At 43.7% G+C, this 22,646-nt stretch overlaps 4 protein-coding genes across 6 annotated transcripts; all 4 read right to left on the bottom strand.

The window, feature by feature from the left end:
* Positions 1 to 706: 706 nt before the first annotated feature.
* On the bottom strand, positions 707 to 4,647 carry kdf1a (keratinocyte differentiation factor 1a). Its single transcript, XM_030102764.1, has 4 exons — positions 4,310 to 4,647; positions 3,003 to 4,048; positions 2,545 to 2,619; positions 707 to 1,884 (listed from the first exon to the last, which is right to left on the bottom strand). The coding sequence occupies exons 2-4, from the start codon at positions 4,027 to 4,029 to the stop codon at positions 1,796 to 1,798; spliced, it is 1,191 nt and encodes a 396-aa protein (XP_029958624.1). The 5' UTR covers positions 4,030 to 4,048; positions 4,310 to 4,647; the 3' UTR covers positions 707 to 1,795.
* A 2,535-nt stretch (positions 4,648 to 7,182) lies between these two features.
* LOC115396748 (trophoblast glycoprotein-like) lies at positions 7,183 to 9,335 on the bottom strand. The gene is made up of 2 exons (XM_030102760.1): positions 9,046 to 9,335; positions 7,183 to 8,826 (listed from the first exon to the last, which is right to left on the bottom strand). The coding sequence occupies exons 1-2, from the start codon at positions 9,303 to 9,305 to the stop codon at positions 7,857 to 7,859; spliced, it is 1,230 nt and encodes a 409-aa protein (XP_029958620.1). The 5' UTR covers positions 9,306 to 9,335; the 3' UTR covers positions 7,183 to 7,856.
* Positions 9,336 to 9,771: 436 nt separating this feature from the next.
* Positions 9,772 to 12,824, bottom strand: LOC115396761 (transmembrane protein 222-like). The gene is made up of 6 exons (XM_030102776.1): positions 12,648 to 12,824; positions 12,346 to 12,430; positions 12,118 to 12,149; positions 11,941 to 12,037; positions 11,723 to 11,853; positions 9,772 to 10,488 (listed from the first exon to the last, which is right to left on the bottom strand). Exons 1-6 carry the CDS (start codon positions 12,764 to 12,766, stop codon positions 10,401 to 10,403), a joined length of 552 nt encoding a protein of 183 aa, XP_029958636.1. The 5' UTR covers positions 12,767 to 12,824; the 3' UTR covers positions 9,772 to 10,400.
* Positions 12,825 to 14,138: 1,314 nt separating this feature from the next.
* wdtc1 (WD and tetratricopeptide repeats 1) lies at positions 14,139 to 21,419 on the bottom strand. Of its 3 annotated transcripts, none has more exons than XM_030102748.1 (16): positions 21,401 to 21,419; positions 20,649 to 20,789; positions 20,435 to 20,518; positions 20,282 to 20,328; positions 19,384 to 19,495; positions 18,746 to 18,933; positions 18,480 to 18,662; positions 18,306 to 18,400; positions 18,106 to 18,221; positions 17,936 to 18,011; positions 17,765 to 17,849; positions 17,488 to 17,658; positions 17,160 to 17,395; positions 16,862 to 17,030; positions 15,838 to 16,030; positions 14,139 to 15,709 (listed from the first exon to the last, which is right to left on the bottom strand). In XM_030102748.1, the coding sequence occupies exons 2-16, from the start codon at positions 20,712 to 20,714 to the stop codon at positions 15,512 to 15,514; spliced, it is 2,019 nt and encodes a 672-aa protein (XP_029958608.1). In that variant the 5' UTR covers positions 20,715 to 20,789; positions 21,401 to 21,419; the 3' UTR covers positions 14,139 to 15,511. The 3 variants fall into 3 exon arrangements, with proteins under 3 accessions (XP_029958608.1, XP_029958606.1, XP_029958607.1); XM_030102746.1 differs by having other exon boundaries at positions 20,894 to 21,414; XM_030102747.1 differs by having other exon boundaries at positions 21,297 to 21,414.
* Positions 21,420 to 22,646: the final 1,227 nt, after the last annotated feature.

The following is a 22,646-nucleotide window of genomic DNA, read 5'->3' as shown; positions in this document are numbered from 1 at the left end:
CACACACACACACACACACACACACACACACACACACACACACACACACACACACAGAAATCTAAGATATGCAATCACTCATATCTGTCCCACAGACGTCTGCACAAGTTATTAACATGTCTAGATGAAATCTGCAGTGACACACTGAGCTTCCCTCACTGACAGTTTGCAGGATTCATGGAATGTTATAGAGCACAAGGCCTCCTGATTTCATTCTCCTTGGAGGTATGCCTGTTGTGAAACAGTTGTCTCTACATGACACCTCATACAGGTAAAACAGGAATGTGCTGGTGGGGGCAGAGCCACAGGAAATGGGGTTACACAGGGCAATTGCAGCACACCACAAAAAAGCAAGGCTTTCTTCTAAAGTGACTGAGTGAGAAACAAAATTCTAACTTTTCACTAAAAAGGCTTTTTTTTCAATGCATGCAAATTAGTTTTTCTGTATGAGAGAAGGTCTAATGCTGTGATCACTTCAGCCTGCTTTTATTTAAAATCAAAATATAAAAAAAGAATTGCTTTCTTGAGGTAAATCCAGGCTTTCCTCGTTTTGTAGCATACTGCTATAACTTCAGTAACAAAACTGTAACAAAGATCTGTAACCTCAAAATGAATACCTAATACGAATAAGAGAATTAAAGGCACAAAAATCTCACATTTATTTCCAATGCCAAAAGTTTGAAATTAAAAATTAATACTGTGGAAAAAAGGCATACATTTACAGAGGTGGTCGTAACAACTCATTCTTAAAATTCATAAATTCACAGGATGATTAAATAAACAAAGAAAGCTTCAGTATGATCCAAAGCAGGATTAAAAGACAGGTTCCTGTAATGAGGCTGATTCCCTGCACGGCTTCTTCTCTTTTCAATAAATGAAAAGACAAACCCCGGGATTTTATTTCCTTTTTGTCAGAACCAGCCGAACAAGTTTGTTCTTTTGCTGAGGGTGGAAAAAAAGCCGGCCTGCCTGCCTGCCTGCCTGCCACAACAGTGACCTCGGGGAGATGAGCTTGACAACAATAATCCGAAAGATAAAAAAGAAGTAGGCTAAAGAGACAGGAAAGTATGCAAAGGGAAATGCTTGTTGATGTACAAGAAAAAGAAAGCCTTTCAATTTGATTAAGCTATTTACATTCAGCCTGGATAATCTGGGAACATGTGCTAAAGTGTTTGCATTGTCAGTTTGTGTGGGTCAACAAAGTGAGAAAATAATGTTGCAAAAAAGACATCAACGAGAGATCTACACACTGAAAAAAGAAAGACACATTGAGGTTTTTTATTTTATTAAAAACTGTGCTAAAAGGTTAATACAAAAACGTGGCAAAACGCCACAATTAAAAAAACAAAACAAAACAAAGCAACAACATATGGCTTAATAAGGCTTCCAGGTCAAAACATGCATCTTAAGAGAGAAGAAAAGTGGCAGTAGTCAATGCACTCATACAAACAGACTGTTCGTGCACAATGGCTTGCAAAAACAAAGACAAGAATGAGGACGGTTCTTTTCTTCTATCGCGCTCAATCCTCCGACCTCCGGACTGTTGCTTTTATAGTGAGGGCCATCACTTTACACCCGCGTTAGTTCATAAAAACTTACACTGTCATCGCTACGCAAAACAAAAAAAAAAAAAAAAAAAAAAAAAAAAAAGTCTTGTACTGCAAACTTGAGCCAGATCACTAAGTTGTAGAACCACCCAGGGTGAGAGGCGCTCTGCTAACAGCAAGAGGCTCAAACCATCCAGGGAAATGGCTGCATCCACTGTCAGGACAGGTGTTCTTCTTTGTGTTGTCATTCAAAGAGAGAGCAGGGGAGCACCCGAGGAGTCCGTCTCAGTGTCGCGATGGTAGGCCGAATAGGCTGTGGTGGCGCTGGAGGAATACGCTGCAAGAGAGAAAGATTTTCAACACAAGTAGAAAAAAACATTTTTTTTTTTTTTTTTTTTTTTTTAGGTGAGACATGAAACTGTGGAAAGACATGTAACAGGACACCCCGTCTTTTTAGCAGCCTCTCTGCACTACAACAAGGGGAAAAGGGGGTCTGCTGTGTGGTAATCCATCTGTTAACCAAGCTGTTCTCTTAAATTACATAATAAATCAGTAGACATTATGTGGTATATATTTAATGTGACCTGATCTGCTACTTTGGCTGTCGGTGTAGCATGAAAACCGAGCCGGGGGGCAGAATGAGCTGGACCGATCGGGAGGTGTTGGGTGGCAGAGATGGGGAGGAGGCCTGTAATGAGCCAGGGATTGTAACGTGTACAGAAAAGGGCAGGAATGCGGGGCTTTCACTGCTCCAAGAGCGCTATGTTACTGGGAAGTACAGATCGGGTGAGAAAATGCCTACAGCTGCAGCAGGCACAAAGACTGGTCTTAACACCCTGAATCACACAGTAGGGGGGTGTAATTATACCTACACCTGACCAAGATGTATAAAACAGCAGCTACTCTCAGCACATTACGTTTAACACATGTAGTTAATGCAGTGACTGAAAAAGAGGACAGCAAACATTTAGAAAGAGGAATCCCGACAGTTACTCACTTCTCCCGCTGTAGTGCCTCATTTTCCTTGCCAGCTCATCCGAGGGCGTCTGCTCCGACACTTTCACCTCCGGCACTGCAGCAAGGAACAAGCGCCAGTTTCAACAATTGCTATTAAATTCTTTCAATATAATTAATCCGGCCACCTCTCATGGAGCGGTGTTTGTGTAGAGGCTGTGAGCCTGTGTGAACTTGCATCAGATAAACCATTTCCTTACTAGGCCATCGCCTGTATAAATGCCTGGTGTATAAATGCCTCACAACTACGAGGCAAACAAAAGAGCTTCAGCTGCGTTCCAACAGACACGATGAGTCATTAAAGGAAGACGGGTCAGATGATTGGTATATCTGGTATGTTACAGCCAGGTTGTTTAGCAAATACTTTTCTCGCTGTATCATAAATATCTATCCAAACATATTCAAGCTGATCTCTGAGAAATCTTAAGAGCATATTCTTACAGTCGCTGCTCATGGTCTCGTTGCCACTGTCAGGAAGAGTCCCGTCGCTCCTGCCGTTCGGGCGCTGGCCTGTTGACTGGTGGCCCTTGTTTTTGCTCTTGCCCTTGCGCGTGCTGATGCGGATGACGCCGTGCACCAGCTTGCACTCGGCCTCTTGCTCCTCCAGGTTGTAGTCCTGAGCGATGCTGTAGATCAGCTCGCTGATCTCGTTGGTTTTGCGGGAGAAGGACGAGTCAGAGGTGCACTTGGCCAGCTGGTCGATCTGATGCAGCGCGTACAGCTCCAGCAGCTTCTTGGTGATAAGGGAGTCAATGTCCGTGCCCGTATCGCTCCTGTCGTCCTCGTAATCCTCACGCGATATCAAGCTGGTGTTGCTGACTGGCCGCTGGTTTTCCCCTTTAGTCGGGGCACGGGTCCGTTTAGGGGCGGCGACTGGATACTTTACAGTCTGACCGGCGATGCGCACGTCGTGGTAGCGGAAGCTTTCACTTATGGGCAACTTGGAGGCTTTGGGGGTCTTGCTGGGTTCCAAAGGGACTCCACAGGTGGGGTTGGAAACTGCAATGCCATTAGGAGGGTGAGGCTCACTTGGTTTAGGGGGATGATCTGTGGAGCTCTCGTTGACAGGCAGACACGGCTCCCGGCTGCCGTAAAACCCACAGGTCAGGACGCAGCAGATCACAGCCTTGCAGCCGCTCCAGCCCATGGAGGCACAGGAGCCACAGGCATGCCTGCTGGGGGGCGCGTTGTCCGCCGACCCCGGGATAAATCCTATCGTCTCCGAGCCCCGTGCCGTGCCATTTCTCGGGTGGCCCCTGCTGCGGCTGTACTTGTTCTCCGAGTATCGGGAGGGGTCAACGTGGTGCTCACGCAGATGATCTCCATGAGGGTCCCTATAGGAGTCTTGGCTGGCGGCGCTCTCCTTGGACGCAGACCGCGATTGACGGTATTTGTCCGTCCTGGAGCTGGGGTTGTGGCTGGTGTGGTGGCGGGACCCCTGGGGGGCCCCTGTGCTGTGGCCAGGCATGGCTCACACAGCCTGGGACCTGAGAGGGACCAGGGGTGGGGGTGACAGAGGGGGGGTTAGAGCTCACACACACAGGCTGGCAGTGGTAAACAACAGGACCAATGGAACTAACCAGGACTGAAAACACAGCTTCCAGTGATTCTCATGACATTCAAAGAATGTAAATAAAACCCACTGCGCGGATTACTGTCTTGGTATCATTACTTTCAGTCATGCGGAGGAGAACAGTTCATTCAACATTCAACCCAACTTCATTTCACTTGCAAATCTCTCCACTTACCGCATAAGAGGAAACGGTCGTGGTTGCGCTTCGTTTTTTGTTTTTGTTTTTTTTTTTTGTTTTTCTATCCCAAGTGATTTGTCCGGCGAACGAACCGCGGAAGTCTTCGGAGAGGGACAAACGCTTTGCTAGCGCTTCAAACACCGGAGAGAAACACGGATCTCCCACCGCTGACAAACTCCCGGACGAACCAGCAAAAACCCGGAGAGCTTCGACTATATCCTCTCGACGGGACGGCCGCCTTCAGCTCATTTTCGTCGCCTTTGCGCTGGTAAAGAAATCGATAAAAGTTTAGCCGTGAGTCCGCCAGTGTTTGGCTTTTACCTGCGGCTACAGCTAATCCCAGACCCGACACCCGCCCACAGGTGAGCGTGACGTCACGCGAGGCGGACGTAAAGGCTGCGCGAGACGCAACAACAACACTCCGTTTCTCCGCCAGATTCCCCCCCAAAAAACTCACAGAGACGGGAACTTTTAATGCATCTCCTCTTTTAAAAGCATCTGTCTATAGTTCCTAACTCCCTCCAGTTGAATTCTATTTCTTATTTTTCAGTCCAGGTCGGGCTCGAGAGGGCATTCCTGGGTGCAGTTTGCATGTTCTCCCTGTGTTGCACTGTGTGGGTTTTTGGGGTTTCTCTTCCACGGCCCCAAAACATGCATGTGAGGTTTACTTTCTAAACACATTTTAGTCCAGGGGCTACAAACAACCCGGTTTCATCTTGAGCGGGCCACACAGTTAAAAGTGCCATAATAGGCCTTACATTTTAATGCTTTTCTTTTTTTTGTGGTGTATAGTATATGTGACGAAAATATCATATTATTGCAAAACTAAAACAATTACTCCTGAAAATGACTACATTCTCAACATGGAGCTCAAAATCTTTACCATTTGCTTGGTGGCTTGGCGGGCAGGATTAGATCCTACTTTGGCCCAGTATAGACCCACGGGCCGGGTGTTTGACAACCCTGTTCTAAACTGACTCTGTTTCTAACTATGAATTCGTTTTCTTCACTGCATGTCCATTAGCTTATGTTGGACAAAGAAAGTGTGTAATAAAGGTAAAATCAAAGTATAAATGGTCATATAAGATGAAGCATAGCCAAAAGAAAATACATTTTCAGATGGGGAAGAACCCAACTGATCCAGAAAACACTGTTTGGTGAGGATAAACATTCAGACAGACAATCTCATTCAGTCCTATTCAGGGTCATATCAGTTCAGCAGTCTATCCAGTTTAACAAAGCTCTTCAAATAAATTACAACAGCATACCATCCATGTGAGGGTGCAATGTGCAGAGTGACACATAATCAAAGTTCACACTACATATTCATAAAAACCACAAAGAAAGAAGATACCTCGTCTGTACTTCACAGAGCTATCAAGATTTAAGACTGAGTGACTGAGTTATATTTGATCTTGTTTGCATTCTTACAAACAATTTTGAGCTATTTTGATTTATATCTTAATTCTTCAAGACTTTGCAAATTTAATTTTCCACTTACAGACCTCAGGTTGGGAACCACTGACCTTGAAGGTTGTATTTTACAGCAATCACCAGAAGCAATATTATAATCAATTCCAATGTGATATATTTAAACTGCTTTCACCTCACAGACTGACCATTATCAGGAGCTCTTATCTTCAGAATAGCAACTTTGTTACTATTTGCAAAGTTGTAATTACTGAAGTGTGTGGAGCTTTTTTCTAATCCAAAATTTTCTGATTGTTGACCGACTTTGAAAACTGTACAAAAAGTATTCAGACCTCTTTAAGTTTCTCACTTTCTGTCACTGCAGCCATTTGCCAAAATCAAAAAATTAAATTTTATTTCTCATCAATATACACTGAGCAACCCATCTTGAAAGAAAAAAAAAACAAAAATGTAGAAATTTTTGCAAATTTATGAAAAAAGGAAAACTGAAATATCACCAGGTCATAAGTATTCAGACCATTTGCAGCGACATTCGGTTCTGCTTCTTGATTGGAGTCCAGCTGTGTTTAATTAAACTGATTGGACCGATTAGGCAAATGACTGCAATGACACAGAGTGTGAGAAATTTCAATACTCAATACTTTCCGTACCCACTGTATGTATTAGAGAAATGTTGCACTTGAAATATTCGCATTCGGGCTTTCTAATTCATGTGTACACACAGACACAAACACACTCTGTTAACACAGAGGCCTGACAGCCACACAGGGGCACACAGCTGCAGAGCCAGCAGGTGTATTTCCAGACAATATCTTTCATTCTGCCCTATTTTCTGCTGTATGGAAACACTTAATCACCCCCTCTTTCAATTGCAGTAGGGCCACCTAACCAGGAAAAACAATGAGCCTGACTCTCATAATCATTGCAGGCAGAATAAAAAAGAAGAGGACAAGAAAATCAAGCACAGGTTTTTAAAAATGTATTTATTGTAAACACATGCTTTATATAATACAGTATTTCCAATATTAATTTCTGATTATTTACAGGACAGAACAGAGAACAATGAAGATGTGCAGGCAAGTAAATGTACAGTCTTGTGACATCTGTTTTATTGAAACACATACACATAGCTGATATCTGCTGTAAAACTTTCTTAATAAACATGCCAATAAAATAACACATCAAGTGTACCAAAAACAAAAAAAACTGTATATCATTTGTGCATCTGTCATTGGGGCCACAATACTAACACCAGAAAAAAATTCACTGTGGGTCAACACTTCATTTTACTTTGCAAAAAAAAAATCTCCCAATAAAAAAAATAAACATTAAAACAACAAAATAATCATTTAAAAAGTCATGATCTTTATTGAGTCATTAATCTTCACATTTCTTCTGACAAAAAAAAAAAAAAAACATTTTCTGACCCTCCTGGAAGACATAAATGAGACATAATCATCACAAGAAGAAGTTCTAATTAATTAATAAGTGCACAACTAAATAATGGACAGTATTCTAAAACTGACAAACTTTCTATGAGTAATAGGTCTTAAAGGGTAAAATACTTTTTCTATGCCACTAATGTTTCTCTAGTAGTATGAAGATATTTGAAGTTATGTTCTAAATATAAAAAAGCAAACAAAATGCGTTCAACAAACACCATTCGGCCATGTAGACTATATTCTTAGAAAAATGTCTGACAACACATATTACTAATTTACACTCCAGTGCCTCAACAACTCAAAGGCACTTTTAAGGTGAGACTTCCAGGTACGTTTCTAAAAAATTCCAAAAAACAAAGTTATTGATGAAGTTCACATTTATTACACACAACGAGATATTCATGGCTTTTTTGTTTCATTATTACCTAGTTTAAATGAAAATTAAAAATACGGTATTTCAAAATATTTGAACATTTCCAAACATCAGACCAATTTTTTTGAAATGTTGGAACAATTTATTAGAGAAATAACTGACAAAACAAATAACTTTCTAATAATGTAATTATTTCAGATTCATCTGAACTGGTGATCACTGATGCATGTTACAGTAAATCAAATGCTGATCATAAATCCCCTGGCTTTAACCTTTCATCAGGCATTCTAATGAAGGATCATGAGTTTACAGGCGGCGATAACGTCACCTGTTTGACTCGTGTGTCTGTGGGAGCCTGAACGATGCAGGTGTCGTTCGGCAGCTCCTGAGATAGAGACAACCTGACGTCCCTCTGCGCCCCGCCGCCGCCGGCCGCCACGCGCCCCAGCCGAGGGTCCGAGTCGATCTCGTACCGGTAGTGATACCCCTCCAGGACGTCCTGACACGCGTCCCTCATGTCAGTGATCCACTTCTTCATGCCTTTGCGATTCAGGTAAAGCACGAAGAGAAAGACCATGCCCACAAAGCCCAGCACCAGCCCCAAGAAGACGTAGGACGTCTGCAGGGTGAGGTCAGCGACCTCTGCGAGGACCGGGGCGACGCACCCCACGGCCTCAACGCTGAGCCCCCGCAGCCGGACGTTGGCCAACTCGCCCGGCGAGGCACACTTCACGTCGTCCGTATCCGCCTGGGCTCTCGTTCTATTCAGCCACTCTACAAAGCTGTGGATTTCGCAGGAGCAGGAGTAGGGGTTGTCGCCCAGACGGATTCTGGCGTTCCCCAGCCTCTCCAGCTCCTGCAGAGCGTCGGCCCTGAACGTCCTGAAGCCGTTGCGCGTCAAGTCCAGCACCTTGAGGTGATCCATGCCGGAGAAGGTGCCGCCGTAGACCGCCTCCAGGGAGTTGTTGGTCAGGAGAAGCTGCTGCAGGCTGGGGATGTGCGAGAACATCCCCGGGGGCAGCAGGGCCAGGTGGTTCCCGGAGAGGTCGAGGCGGAGGAGACCGCCGAGGCCGCCCCAGCGCAGGGCCGTGGTGAGGTCGGTCAGGGCGGTGAAGTTGAAGAGCGAGCGGCTGAGGTTGAGCTCCTGCAGAGGACTGCCGGGGATGTACAGAGCCTCCGGGTGGATGAGGGCCAGCCGGTTCCCGCTCAGGTCCAGGAACCGCAGGTTGGCGAGGGAAGAGAAGGTATGGGACGCCATCTCTGTAATGCTGAGGAGACCACTAACATTTTAATATCCGGTTCTTACCAAACAAGTGATGCATCTCAGTGAGCAGCCAGGACAAATGAATAATCAACACATTAACTGAAATCCAGATTTATTCCATACACATCCAGAAGTTTAGTCACACGATTCAGATATGGCTTCATAAACACAAGCAAATGCATAAAGAAAAAACAAAAAAAAAACAACACAGATACATTCTCACCTGTTATTGCTCAAAATAACATTTGTGACATTCTCCAGCTGCGCAAACGAGTCGGGTCCGATCTGGTGTATATCATTCCCGGTGATGATGACAGTCCGGACGTATCCTGGCAGGTTTTGTGGCACCGAGTGCAGATCCTTAGAAACACACTTCACTGTGTGGGAAACGGCGAAACACTCACAGCCCAGAGGACACTCCGAGCACCGGCATGGTGCACAGAGCAGAATCCCCCAAAACACGCGGAGTGCAAAAATACTCATTTCTAAAATAGTAGCCAATTAAAACCAAAAAAAAAAAGAAAGATGTGAAAAAAAAAGTTACAAAAATTGAATTTTAACGCAGTAAACTGATGTAGAGATGGAGGAGACCGCTCGCTTCCAGCCTCTGCCCTCCTTCATCGGCTCCACGGTGGAAATGAGGGGTCCTGTGAATTGATGGTGGTTCATATCACAGAGGATCTGCTGGATGAGAAAGGTATGCTGGGTTCCCTTAAAGGTACAGAGGACGACCAGGGCATCCACAGCCAGCCGGGCGCAGAGTGGAGCGCAGCCAAAATCCAAAATCAAGTTACAACAGCGACAAACAAATAAATAGAATAAATACTGATATGAGGATTTACAATAGGAAAGAATGATAAATGAAGCCTTAACAACAAAGAATACATAACGCATAAAAATGTAATGTAGGACTGCTAATAGATTTTCTCATTTAGCAGGATTATAATACTACAGCATGAAGATGCACAGGTGAGAGCAGCAATAATAATATTAGTCCTTTAACACACATGTATGTCTCTACACAATAAAATAAAAATTATTATGGAGAGGAGAATATTACATTTTTTCACATCATTCTATCTTTGGGAGCAAGTTCTTCTTTCACAGACAAATAATTGATGAATACCTTCAGAATTAAGATTTTTGTTATATATTTTGTAGCAATTCATCACTGAAATGTACATTCACCGGCTAGGAAACATATTTATCACTGGAATTCATAAAAAATGTATTTGTACATCGCTCCACAGAAGCCTAATCTGTAGGAGGATAACTGTCATCCATTATACTGTAAATGAGCAAACTGCTACCACAAAATGCACGATGTGAAAAAGTGTAATGGAATAACTTAAGAGTTGTAATAAAGGATTCTCATTAAAGAAAATTCTAAACTGTGACAACATACAGTCGAATTAAAAACTAACCACAACTACCCTTCAGATCACGACAGGCAATGAATTCCCTCTTTTGTATTTTTTTGACCGACAAACGTCCCATTAGAAGGAGTTATGCACGTCAACGGTGATGTGTGAAGCGCAGTCAGAGTCTGTGAGTCATCCCGTTGCCGCTCTCGCTACATTACTGTAGGTTCAATGTCAGGACGAACGTGGCAAGGACTCCGCAGAGCATGAGGAAGGGCAGCCAGGTCTTGAGGAACGCGGCCCAGCTGGAGGATGAAAACAGGGTAGCGTGTTAAGTGTGAAGACTCCACGTCAACAGCGTCACAAACACCTGGATGCTTGACAGCGTGCGGAAGATGAAGGTAAACCTGCGTTCTTTTCAGGTGATACTTCAGACAGACAAGGGCAATGCGAGGTGTGTGTGTGGAGCGATCACATGATCCATTGTCGTTAGTCCCAGAGGAACCCTCCCCTCCCCACCGCCACTACCCCGCTTCCCACCGTCCTCTCCACCCGGCCGGCGCAGGGAGCCCCAGCGGAGAGATGACCTCCAGCGGTGACACAGAGGGGAGGCGCTGCTGTCGGTGATGAATTACGTGACTCTCCTTCTGTTTTTAAAAAGCTCCCCGTGCTGCGGGGGCGCGGAGCCGGCGCAAACTGTGACGCCAGCAATCTCTATGTGGGTCAGCGGAGAATGATGAGGGGGGTTCTCTCCGCCATATGTTTCCTAACACTCACTAGTATCCAACAGCAGAGCGCATGAAAAATTGGCCAAATCTTCTCAGCCAGGGTCTGCGTTGTTTGGCAGGTTGAAATTTGAAGAAATAAGTAAGCCATAGCATTTAAAGCCAATAAGAACTTTAACTTTAAAGAAACAATATATCCAAGACAGAATCCCTTTCCTTTGTGGCTATTTCATTCTTAAACCTTGCTCTCAATCGTCCCATCCCTCAATGCTCTCCTCCTCTCAGGACACAGGGAAACATAGCTTGTAAAGGCATCCAATACAATAACAATCTGTCATACTGCTTAATTTAGACATAACCAGATTTCTTTCACAACATGTGTAATCATCAACAACAGAAGTCATGATGTAAATGCACTAAAACCTAAAAGTAGACTCAAGTTATCCTTCTGTACTGAAAATTGTGTGGCAGACTAATTTAAAATCTTGAATGGTTGATAATGCCATTCATAAAATCGAATGAAATACCTATCAACCAAATCATTTCAGCCCGAACCTGCACTTGTTTTGTTTATCTATGTAGAAATACATGCCTCCAATCCATTTTATTTCTTCTACAGCTGAACTGTATATGTTAATTTTTAACTGTCCACGGGTATAAATGTGTAGAAATGTGCACTTTCTTTCTTTGTCAACCTGTTTGCCCTGTGAAGGACATACAGCCTGTCTAAGATGTACATACATGGCCTTTTAGCCACACATTGGTGGATCAAACCACCAACACCAGGAATGGAAGACAACACTCAAACCCTCACCTCACGTGTTTCCCGTGAACGAGAGACAGCCCACACAGGTTCACCATGTTCCACGAAGTGCTGTTGTCGTAGCGCATGAGGTTGAGGGCCATGGCCACATGGGAATGGCAGTTGTCAAAGCACAAATTGTGCTTCAGTCAGACAGGAAAGAATTGTTAGTGCATTGCTAATGCGGTAGAAGCATGTCTTACTTAATGTGATGTTTAATACTGTCCTACCGGCCTGCATTTGTATTCCTCGGATGCATCGTGCACCGCTTTATCCCATGTTGCTGCACCGTTGCCGCAGACTTTGTCCACATCAAGCTTCCAATATCTGAAAAGTCATCAGGTCATCAGAGAGTAAATACAAAATAATTAACCAATCAAAATAAAGATTTTCAAGAATGTACTCACTTTGTAGGTCTACCAAACCCCATGTTGTCCTCCTGCGAAGAAAAGGTTAGATTTCATTAACATGAATCGTGCATGTTATTGTAATTCATTAGTTGTTACTAACAGACACAACATAAATAAACAGGGAATACCATTAATTCACTGTCATCCCTGCACCTTGGCTTGAAGGTAAAGGAGTGCATTGTAATATTAATCCCACTGAATTACATGTGGATTAGATTGGCTCACCGAGACAAAGTAGGAACCTGCGAAATCCCGGATGACGCCTGAAGAGGTGCAGATCCCCATGTGACCGATGAAGGGAAGCACCCACCTGCAGGAGGCACCCAAACACGACCACGAGTCACAAACGCAGCGCAATGCAAACTGCAGCACAGCTACATTTTCCACAGGTGATTAATTGCACGAGCATCTGACATAAGTCTGCTTCTTTTCATCTTTGCAAAAAAACAACAACCTGCAGCTCGAGCCGAGCTGTCACACGAAGTGCTAAGCTAGCAAGCACGGCTAACAGCGTCTCGGTGTCTTACGATAAGAGAGGGATGGGCGTCCACACGATGCAGTAAGGGTAACGACTGAGTTTCCTGTCGCTTTTGACGAAATCGCCGTGGTAGTTCATCATTATGTCGATGTCGTCTTCCTCCGCCATCACAGCTCGGAGCGACACCGGGGAGATAACAGTGACGCACAGTGAGGCAGCGCTCAAGCACGCAAAAACGTCACTACTGCGGACCGTGAATGCAACACCGTTCTCTGTGTGCGGGGACTGAGGCGTTTGAGGACCAGCACAAGCTCGGATTTATTACAATCCTGCAGGGTTCAGATGACTTAAAACAAAAAAAGAACAGAAAAATACGCAAATTTACCAACTACTCACATAAGATTTTAAGAAAAAGGGTGCACAATTAAGATTATATATTCATCAGAGAAATGCAAAATTACAAAACAATTTCAATAAATGAGCAGATTGATTTTCAGTGTATGAACTGTCATTTTTGCACGTGCTGGTGTGGCAGACAGAATAACAAAATGTTCATTAATGTATTTGTTTCTTGTCATCCTGTCAATCCGTCCATCCAAAGCTCCATGTTAAAATAAAATCATAATTATTCTGTGACCCAACTAACCCTAAAACTCATAATCTGACTGATCAAAATAGGAAACTAATATGAATTCCCCTGAAGCATTTATAGAAAGACTCAATATGGACATGAGTTATTGGGAGAAAGTTCATGTTTAAAGAAGTATAAAAATGAACTTAAATGTTTCGACAAAACCATCCCAGTTGGGGTGTTAATGTATCTGAAAAGTCTTAAGTGCCAGAACACATCAGGCATATGTCAGTGCTTTGTTGAACAAAGTTCATATGGTAGGTGTAGTTTAAGGTTAGTGGGTGGCACATCTTTCAGTGGATTGATGTAGGTCACATTAAAATGGTATTGTCTTGATAAAAAAAAAAAAAAACAAAAAAAAAAAAAACCATAATGAACATTTTTAGTGTCTTGGGGAGATTGGAGCCTCTAAAAGGCCTGTCTCATATCTCATCCATAGCTACTTTGATGCACAGTAAAAAGAAAAAAAAAACTTCAATGTGTTTTCATATTGTCTTTAATGACTCATTCATCAAACATGTGCACAGAGCTTGTCGTTTGCTTCGCCTCGCTTCGCTTCTCCACCACTCGCCTGCGCTCACACAGCCTCATCACTGTAACCTACACGCCACCTGAAGCTGGGTCGCCTCATTGCTGTACAGTACACGGGGAATGAAAGGCTCCCCTAACTACTCATGCTTGCGATGTACTATGCTCCCATTTGTCGTCCGATAGTCAGCAAAAAAAGAAAGCCAGAGTGAAGCAGACACTGATAAATGAGCAGAAAGTTCACACGGTAGCTTCACAGACAGTATATCTTTCTAACCTAGATAGCATTACACCTGCATGTGTTGAGCAACTGGCATAACAAAAGGCAAAAAAAAAAAAATCAAGAGAAGCAAAAGGAGCAGACAATCACCAACAAGAAGGTGTTTATTTTATCATCTTTTTTCCAACAAACTTCAATACATGGTCTCTCAAAGAAAAACAACATAATGACCCAAGTAAGACACATGGAAGCCCGGCGAGCCCCTTCACTGACGTTTTACCCCATTGGGTGACTTGCTGGGGCATCAGGATGGAGGTGGCTGTTTTCTTAGTTTGACCACAATGGCGGTCAGAGAAGCCCCATGCAAGCAGCAGTGAACACCTGCAGCAGCGCAACGACAATGCTTAAGCCGCGCAGCGAGTCGCCAGAAACCTCATCACAGCAGCGTACTGTGCCCAGCCGTCATCGACCATACATCTTCTGCTGTGTCCCACTTAGACCCTGCAAGTTAGACACGGAAATCTTAACTTAAAAAGATTGTGTGCAATCAGCAGCACTAAAATGAGACACGGCATTAGAAAGTTTGATTTTGTAAAGTAATGTCACTTTTATAAATTACAGACTTTTCAATATTCTTCTGTGGAAAAATGTTCTCAACTGAAAAGGAGCCAAAACTAAGAATCAATGAAACAGACAAATCGAACATTAATCCTTGGCTGTTGAAATTATAGATGACAACCTTTGGCAGAAGAACCCTCTTGTTTTTCCTAACAGATGTAAACTAAAGAGCGTAAAAATACATTTCGTCAGATCAACACCCACGACGTTCAAAACTCTGCGAGTGACGTTTATTGGAGAGATCCCGTGACGAGAGGCGGACTGAAATTAGGCGCGCGTCTAACTTAGTATCAATGACTTGGATAAGCAGCCTCTGAGAAATGAGCGGGCACGGCGACGCCGGTCTCCGTCTGCGGATCAAACCAGGGATGTGACGCCGTTCCGCCCTCTGGTGTGCGATCTGATCCGTCACAGTTCACTCTCTGGTCGCACTGACCTGAAAAATAGGTCACCAGACCGCAGGCTTCTCCTTTTACATGTCCTGTGTGTGTGTGTCTGTGTGTGTTTGTGTGTCTGTGTGTGTGTGCGTTCAACATAAACCCGTGGAGGGATGACTGTTGAGCTCCATCTTTCTTTTGAAGAAACCGGGGAGTGACGTGGAAAGTGCTCTTCCAAAAGGTGCTTCGCCCCCTCCCCCCCCCACCATGCCACCACGGGGCAGCGGGAATGGCTGAGGTGCTGTCGGTGTCAGAGGGGCGAGAAGGGGCATCGTATCCACCCTCGATGAATTCCTCTTCCCAGAGTGGCCTCCACCGGTCCTCTCAGAGGACAGGGGAGGGTGATGCATAGTGCAGAGATGTGACATGACATTCGCTCAGTGTTCTGTCAGACGGTGGAGGGAGGAGATTCCGGCGGGAGCTGGGAGAGTGCCTCTGTTTCCTAAGATCCATTCCACAGAATGGAGGGACCGCTTGCTTTAGCTCGGCCTGCACTGCACTTGTCCTTCTGAGCTGTCCTCGTCGTCCGAGCCGTCGGGGCCGACGCCGCGCAGGCCCGTGATGCGGTAGCCCATGTTGAGCAGCATGACCTCCAGCGGATCGGCGTTCATGCGCCGCTGATTCGCCTGAGCGGCTCCCTCCATGTCCTCCACGACTCGCCCGTTGTCGCTGTCCGTCTGCGGGACGAGAAAAACAGAGGCGAAAGCATCATAGTTACCGGTGCAGTGACAGGGTATCAGTAAATACCTTAACTGTGTCGAACTGCTTTCACTGAGGCATTTTAAGACTCAATAACTTTGCTCACCTCTGGTCTGGGGTTCCATAATCGCACCACAGGATCGATCCCGCTTGTTGCCAAGAAGCAGTAGCTGGGGTGGGGCTGCAGGCAGTTGACTATGGACTCATCTCCCTGCAGAATCCTCACCAGGTTAGTCGTCTCTTTCTCCCAGATGAAGAAGGAGCCGTCGTCCGAGCCGCTGACAATGTACTGACCTTTGCTTTGGAGGGAAAGGAAAGAATTCGGAGCTTCATAATGTGCAATGTTCTTGAGACATTTCTACATGAAAATCATTCATTCACTCAGAAACTGTTTCACATTCACCGTTTGATCAATTACAGGACATTGTAAGGTTGTGAGGGAAAGGTAAAGTAGAGTGACAACCTAAATTTACACATTTAGGTGGATCTTACCGACATGATGAATTCATATTGTTGTGAAGTCCAGAAATAATCACATTTATAACAATCTCAGAATAGTCACAGTTTTTTTCAGAGAAATGCTTTTCTATCTGATAAAGCTCAGGGGTTTTCCTTCAGAATTATACCACATCCTCTCATTTCTTACTGCATGGATGTTTGTTTGAATGTATGTTTGTAACATATCATGTGATTGGTAAAGTCATGTGAAAACAAAAGAAAAACACAGTTACAGGAGAAAATGTGCACAAAAAATATCCAGAGATTCAGTACTTCTTTCTGGTATGAGCAGGAGGAATCTTATGTGTCTGCATCAGGGGTATCAAACTAATTTAATCTTAATTGAGCCACGTCTAGAAAATCATGCCAGATAATGAAAGTAAATCTGGAGAATGTGCTCATTTTGGGCACTTTTTTAAATTATTATGACGAATTATTTCTGAAATAAAAACAGTTCAATACACACTTACCATGCCTATTTTCACATATATTTCTCATGGTTTTGACAGTGAAGGAACTTTAGTGACTCTGCCTCCCTGGTCGACACTGACAAAGCCAGATCACTTTTCATCCTACAGCTGATGACTGCCCTCTAGTGAAGCCGCTGCAGACTGACAGCGAGCTGGACTGACCTTCCAAAGAAGTTGGCCTCTTTGATATCAGTGGTGGTGTTGCAGTGTCCGCAGTATCTGTGCTTGTAGTCAAAGCTGCGCTCCCTCAACACCAGCTCATCCTCAGGAATGGACTCCTTACGGCCGAATGAGTGGAATCGAACGGAGCTGTTGGACTTCTTATCGTCAGCTGGTAAAGAAACACATATTATATATTATTCAAAAGCAGGGCGTTCTTCATGTCGCTATCCATCTGTGTACACACTTAATGAATAAAGCCAAATGCCTACCAGTGAAGTGTTTTTTCACTTTTACCCACCTGACTCTGTCTTTGAGAAGAGAGCGGCCTTGATGTCTTTATCTAAGGCATCACAGGCACTGCTGTGCGCCTGCTCGGGAAACTTTCCTTTGAAATCATCCAGACACTCCAGAGCCTCAGTCACATACTTCAGCTCAAACAGACAGCGTGCCAGCCTGAAATGTGCTTTCAGATGGGCGGGGTTTAACGTCAGGGCCCTCAGACAGTCCCTGAGGGCGTCGTAATGGTCTCCATCCCTGAGAAATCACAAAAGCCAAGGCATTTTTTTGGGTTGTCGCCGCTAAAACCTTCATGAAAGTATGTATAACTTCAATGTAGTAAGACCCACCACTTGCGTTTCATGTACGCTGCAGCCCGGTTACCATAAAGCATGGCGTTGCAGCTGGCCTGATGAATGCCCAAGCTGTACAGTTCGATGGCCTGCGTCCACTGCTGCCTCGCAAACGCGTCGTTAGCTTGTTGTTTTATCCTTTCCAAGTGAGGAGGGAGCTCAGTAGAACTAAAACAAACAAACAAACAAAAAAAAACATTGTCAAAAGAAAGTGCAAACAAAAAGAGGCGCCTGATATTTTTCTCACATTAAAATGCTTAAAGAGGAGCATTACCTAGAGTGCAATTTATTTCCAGCAAAGTGTAAATGGCTGGTTGAAAGATGAATTCCATTGGTGGTCTTCCCATTTTGTACATCACCTAGAAAAGCAGGCGTTTAAGAAATGAAACCCTTTTCCAATGGTTCCATTAGATGCCGTTTGTTACTATAAATGGTGTAACTCTACCTGCTGAAGACTGGCATTTTTTTGGAAGCAGGAAGGTATATGGCCTCTGTTTAAATGTCAAGTCAAACAGATACACCTGGAGCAACGGGAGGAAATAAACAGAGTGAACAACGGGAAACTGCAACAATCAGAAAAAGATCCATCTTCACTCCGACTGTAACACACATTACCTGTTCTCCTCCCATGTTCACCAGCAGCTCGGTGCCGTCCGGACTGAAAGTCACATAGGTGGCCACCAGCACCCTGAGGCGGTTATTGTAGTCTGGGAGCTTCACAGGCAAATGCCCTGAAAGCATTGAGAGGGAATGTGAAGTCATCCTCAACGTCCAACTTCTCTGTGAACTGCTTTTAATGTTTTTCACATACAGACCTGCAACATAATACTGCCCGGCTCCATCTGGGATGGGTTTCTGCCTGTCGCAGAACGTGTGCACGGCTGCCGATGAGCCTTGACTCATCGATTTCCTGTGGAAAGAGCGAGAAACTGAATGACAAATGATCACATTTGAGTGTTTTTCCAATATTTATGAACATCGAAAGAGACCTGTAGTTGTGAATCATCCTGATGTCGTAGAGACGGACGAACGGCCCGTTGGCTCCCACAGCCAGATAGTTGTTGTCCCGTGGGTTGACCGCCAGACACTTGGCTTCAATCAGCTGACCGCAGAACTCCGTCAGGTCGATCAGCACCTCGGAATGTTTGCTGCTCTCCCTCAGGTCGTACTGTCTGTCGTGACCGAGGGGAAGGGGACCATTTAACTTTGCGGTCGCTAAATTCCTGTTTGCACCTCATGCATTTCCAGCCCTCACCGGATTATCCCGTCTTCCGCGGCGCTCCAGAAGGTGTTGGGCCACATGGGCGCTGTGGCAATGCGCTTCACTCTGTTAGTGTGGTCAGAAAACATGTGGATGGTCTCCTTCACGGTGAGGTCGTGCACGTGCACCTTAGTGTCAGCAGCGCCTGTGACCAGAATTCTGTCTCCGGAGTGAGGGAGGAACTGTGAGGACAGACAGAAGGAGCAGAGTGAGCACAAACACTGAGTTTTACATGTATCGATCGATCCCAGCTAATACCACCAGCGGACTACATTCCAGCATTTGATCTAAAGTCAGAACCTGTGCTACCAATACAATTCAATGACACAGTTATTAAATAATTCTCAAATTCTGGTGCATTCCAGTGATACAGATCTCCCTCTAGTGGTACATAGAGGAGTCACATTTTTAATCAAACAATCAATATTTATTATATTAAATAAAAACGTATAGCTAAAACTACAAAAAACAAGTTTATATTCAAAATAAACAGCTTTGCATGATTTTATTCGGAACAGATGTTATTCCTTCATAACCAGGTGGGACAGAGCAGTGGTATTTGGGAGAGTATTGGAAAGTATTCCATACTGAACACTACTAAACACATCTATCCTTCGATCTGTGTAGCTTACCTTGACAGAAAATATATTTGCTGCATGGCCTGTGTGCATAGTTGTAAGCTTCTTGTGCCTGAATGGGTCCCAGATGATGGCATGTTGATCATCCGACCCTGAAGCCAGCAAACTGAATAATAAACAGGACAAATCAATAAAAATCTGCGTTTACCTTATTGGACAGGAAGCAGCATTCTGGTTCAAGAGCAGAGAACACAGGTGCTATACATAGATCTTAGATAGGTTCTATGAACTTATAGAGACTTCCTTGGAGCAGACTTAGTGTAGAGGAACATTATAGTTTAAATTCTTTCATAAATGAAGCAATGACAACATTCAGACTGGAAACAGTATAGCATTGCCACTGCAACCTGGACTCACAGCGGGGTGAGAAATTATATGAGTAACTGAACAGGTGAATGGACAAACAAGATTAAATGTAGACGTAATGCACGGTGCATTTAAACAATTAACTTATTATCATGCTCTATGACACACAACACCACTGCTCAAAATGTTATGAGGAGATGTCATTTTTAAACCGGGGATGAAAGATCTGATAAATCTCTTCCCGGATGAGGGGAATGAGTCATTGGTGGTTTGATGTTGAAATGTTGTTGCCTTTAAAATACCTCTGGGACATTTTGAAACTTTGTTTACGATAATGGTGAAATCCCTCTTGTCAAAACACCAAATAAATAAAGAAAATAAGTAAAGAAAAATTTGCGGCAGGACTGTGTCCTTCTTTACAGAATAGATCTAGAGATTCAATGGTAGACCACAGTTGTTCTGACATGTCAGTGCAACATCGCACAGAAAATGAATGTTAGTCTGGAGACCGTGCATTGAAATCACCACCACAGAATTTTGAATCTATAGAGTTTGATAATAACAGTGCATTTCTATACAGACTTACTCTCCTCGTTCGTTCCATTCCAAACAGTTCACGCAGCCCGTATGGCCCTGTTGGAACAAAGGATTTCAAATAAAACCATCAGAAAACTACACATCAGCATCCCATCAAGGTTGAAATCTTAATCCCAAAAAATGGTGAAAGTTATCTAATGACCTGAAGCTCAGCATCCAGCCCAAGTCTTTTGATGAAGGGGTCAGTCACATGGTAGGACCTTTGGAAGCTGGGCGCTCTGTTGTCCTAAAGACATCAATAAACAATCAGGTCAAACCTTTGCACATGAGCACTGACATGAGATTCCTGCATATGAGAAACACATCGCCTGTGTCCCGGTGTAATTCAGGTCATGCCCTGGCATTTGTTTACTTACCCTGATCTGCCTGTGCAGGATATCTCTGGTGATGTTGAAAGTAGTCATGGCCTCACCACACAACATTATTTGGGTCTTGGGCTGGAGGTGTCCTGGGGTCAGAGCTCTGATGACATTTATTCCTATTTAATAATGGCTACACTGTAAGATATGGGAAACAATTGGACACAGCAAATATATTAGGTTAATATCAGACGAAGTCCTAAGATTAGATACGATAATGATTATGCATTTGGTTTATTTACATATCAATTATATGGCCTTGACCGTCTGCTGAACAAAAGCACATCCAGTCGTGTTAGCTGGTGTCCAGACTTTGCCCACTCCACAGACTGTTTGCTCCCGACAACAAACACCGACCAGGCGAGTCCATTAGCTAACAAGCTAATGATAGCGACGCAGCTCTGCCGAGCCGCCGCAGCAGTGGCCAGTCCGGCCGCACAGCGACACTTACTACCACCTCAAAGCCCCGATAGCCTGCAGGACGTGTTAGCCAGCTTTGCATCGGGCCTTTTTGGAGACCTGTCGTTCACCAAGCAGCGCTAGCGTCCTGACGGAGGCTCGCTAGCTAAACAAAACCTCCACTTCATGCAACGTTCACATTTGCAGCGCTTTAATAACAACCTGCGACACTTGACTCAGTCTCACCGCTTTCCTGGATACAAAAAGACTTCTGTCAAGAAGTGTCCATTTAAAAAAAAAGTGATCCAGTGGACTCGGTGTGAGTTTGTTGACAGGGTTGTGGCTAATACCTTCTGTGACTTGAACCTCCTCCCTCCGACGTCACCACACTACTGTACAGGCCCCCGGCACCACCGGCACTTCCGGTATACTTCATAATAAAAGCTCCATCCCAGAAATTCTTGACAGCGTTTAAAATTTCACAGTAAAAGCGCACAACCAAAACAGTTATGGGCTAAGAACTGTAGTTAATTTTGCTACAGTAAAAAATTAAGTCAGGAAAGCTGTAGATGTTTTTATATTTTATGCTTCCTTTCCTCCTGATTTCTCTCCACATTGCAAATTCCACAAAAAAAAAAAAAAAAAAAAAAAAAAATCATGATTAAAGCAGAGAGCTGCAACAAGAAACTCACAATCAATGCCCAGTCAAAGGTCACAGGCAGGTCACGAAGCAGTTGATCAAATTATGACACTTTGTTTAAATTTAGGTGTCACGTTTCTTAATCTGCAAGAAAAAGCTCCCCTTGAAGGATTGTTGTTAAAAAAAGAAAACAAAACCAAGTAGGAAAAGGTAATTTTATTTATACACCACCATTCAGACACAAGATTGTGCATGGTACTTAAAACAGAAATGAATGAAATGCAAAAATGCAATTTGATTAACAAAATGTACAAATACATTAAAACAAAGCAATTCAGAAAAACATAAAGAGGACAATTTATTAACATAATGGTCAGAAAATAATTGAATAATTTGGTTAATGGAAAGCCTGAGTAATTAATGGTGTTTTAAGGCTTTATTTATGGGAAGTGATTGTGTCCACAGTCCTACAATGTTCAGGAAGTTACACACATATATGTTGAGTGTGGAACTGAAAGCTGTTTCATCTTGGTTCTTCTGACTCTGAAACACTCAGTAAGCCACTTCCTGAACACCTCAAGGGCGTAGGTGTTTCATATTCTACAAATCTGAGATTTGTATAGGCCCAAGACCATTCAAACCTTTTTATCTGGATAACAGATTTTTTTTTCATTTACTGAGACTTGTATGCACACCATTACAATAACCCAATCTAATGAAAATAAACACATGAACAAGTTTCTATGACTTAATACAAGCAGAAAAACCTCAATAGTCTCTGCAGGTAGGCCAAAGAGTCACATACAGAGTGATTTATTTATTGATAGGACACATTACCACATAAATAACATACCAAATACAATCTCTTTGTGTATCCATAGAACATCTGTGGCTTATGGAAACAAATGATTGCAAAGTACATGACAGTTTCCACTAGATGGAGTAGACAAAATGAC

The sequence above is a fragment of the Salarias fasciatus genome, chromosome 11 (assembly GCF_902148845.1).
Source record: "Salarias fasciatus chromosome 11, fSalaFa1.1, whole genome shotgun sequence".
NCBI classification, from domain to species: Eukaryota; Metazoa; Chordata; class Actinopteri; order Blenniiformes; family Blenniidae; genus Salarias; species Salarias fasciatus.
The sequence above is the reverse complement of the archived record's forward strand: the minus strand, read 5'-3'. Positions and strand labels throughout refer to the sequence as shown.

What these genes read in the sequence shown, in the direction of transcription:
- wdtc1 (XM_030102748.1), bottom strand. Translation starts at nt 20,714, where the DNA reads ATGTTGTGTGGTGAGGCCATGACTACTTTCAACATCACCAGAGATATC. An exon ending in TGAACATGGGAGGAGAACAG is followed by an intron (nt 18,012 to 18,105) that starts GTAATGTGTGTT and finishes CCGTTGCTCCAG; the next exon opens with GTGTATCTGTTTGACTTGAC. An exon ending in GCGTACATGAAACGCAAGTG is followed by an intron (nt 17,396 to 17,487) that starts GTGGGTCTTACT and finishes GTGATTTCTCAG; the next exon opens with GGATGGAGACCATTACGACG.
- kdf1a (XM_030102764.1), bottom strand. Translation starts at nt 4,029, where the DNA reads ATGCCTGGCCACAGCACAGGGGCCCCCCAGGGGTCCCGCCACCACACC. An exon ending in CGAGACCATGAGCAGCGACT is followed by an intron (nt 2,620 to 3,002) that starts GTAAGAATATGC and finishes TCCTTGCTGCAG; the next exon opens with TGCCGGAGGTGAAAGTGTCG. An exon ending in GAGGCACTACAGCGGGAGAA is followed by an intron (nt 1,885 to 2,544) that starts GTGAGTAACTGT and finishes TCTCTCTTGCAG; the next exon opens with CGTATTCCTCCAGCGCCACC.
- LOC115396761 (XM_030102776.1), bottom strand. Translation starts at nt 12,766, where the DNA reads ATGGCGGAGGAAGACGACATCGACATAATGATGAACTACCACGGCGAT. An exon ending in ACGCCCATCCCTCTCTTATC is followed by an intron (nt 12,431 to 12,647) that starts GTAAGACACCGA and finishes TGCCTCCTGCAG; the next exon opens with GTGGGTGCTTCCCTTCATCG. An exon ending in GTTCACGGGAAACACGTGAG is followed by an intron (nt 10,489 to 11,722) that starts GTGAGGGTTTGA and finishes TTCATCCTCCAG; the next exon opens with CTGGGCCGCGTTCCTCAAGA.
- LOC115396748 (XM_030102760.1), bottom strand. Translation starts at nt 9,305, where the DNA reads ATGAGTATTTTTGCACTCCGCGTGTTTTGGGGGATTCTGCTCTGTGCA. An exon ending in GTTATTTTGAGCAATAACAG is followed by an intron (nt 8,827 to 9,045) that starts GTGAGAATGTAT and finishes TGGTCTCCTCAG; the next exon opens with CATTACAGAGATGGCGTCCC.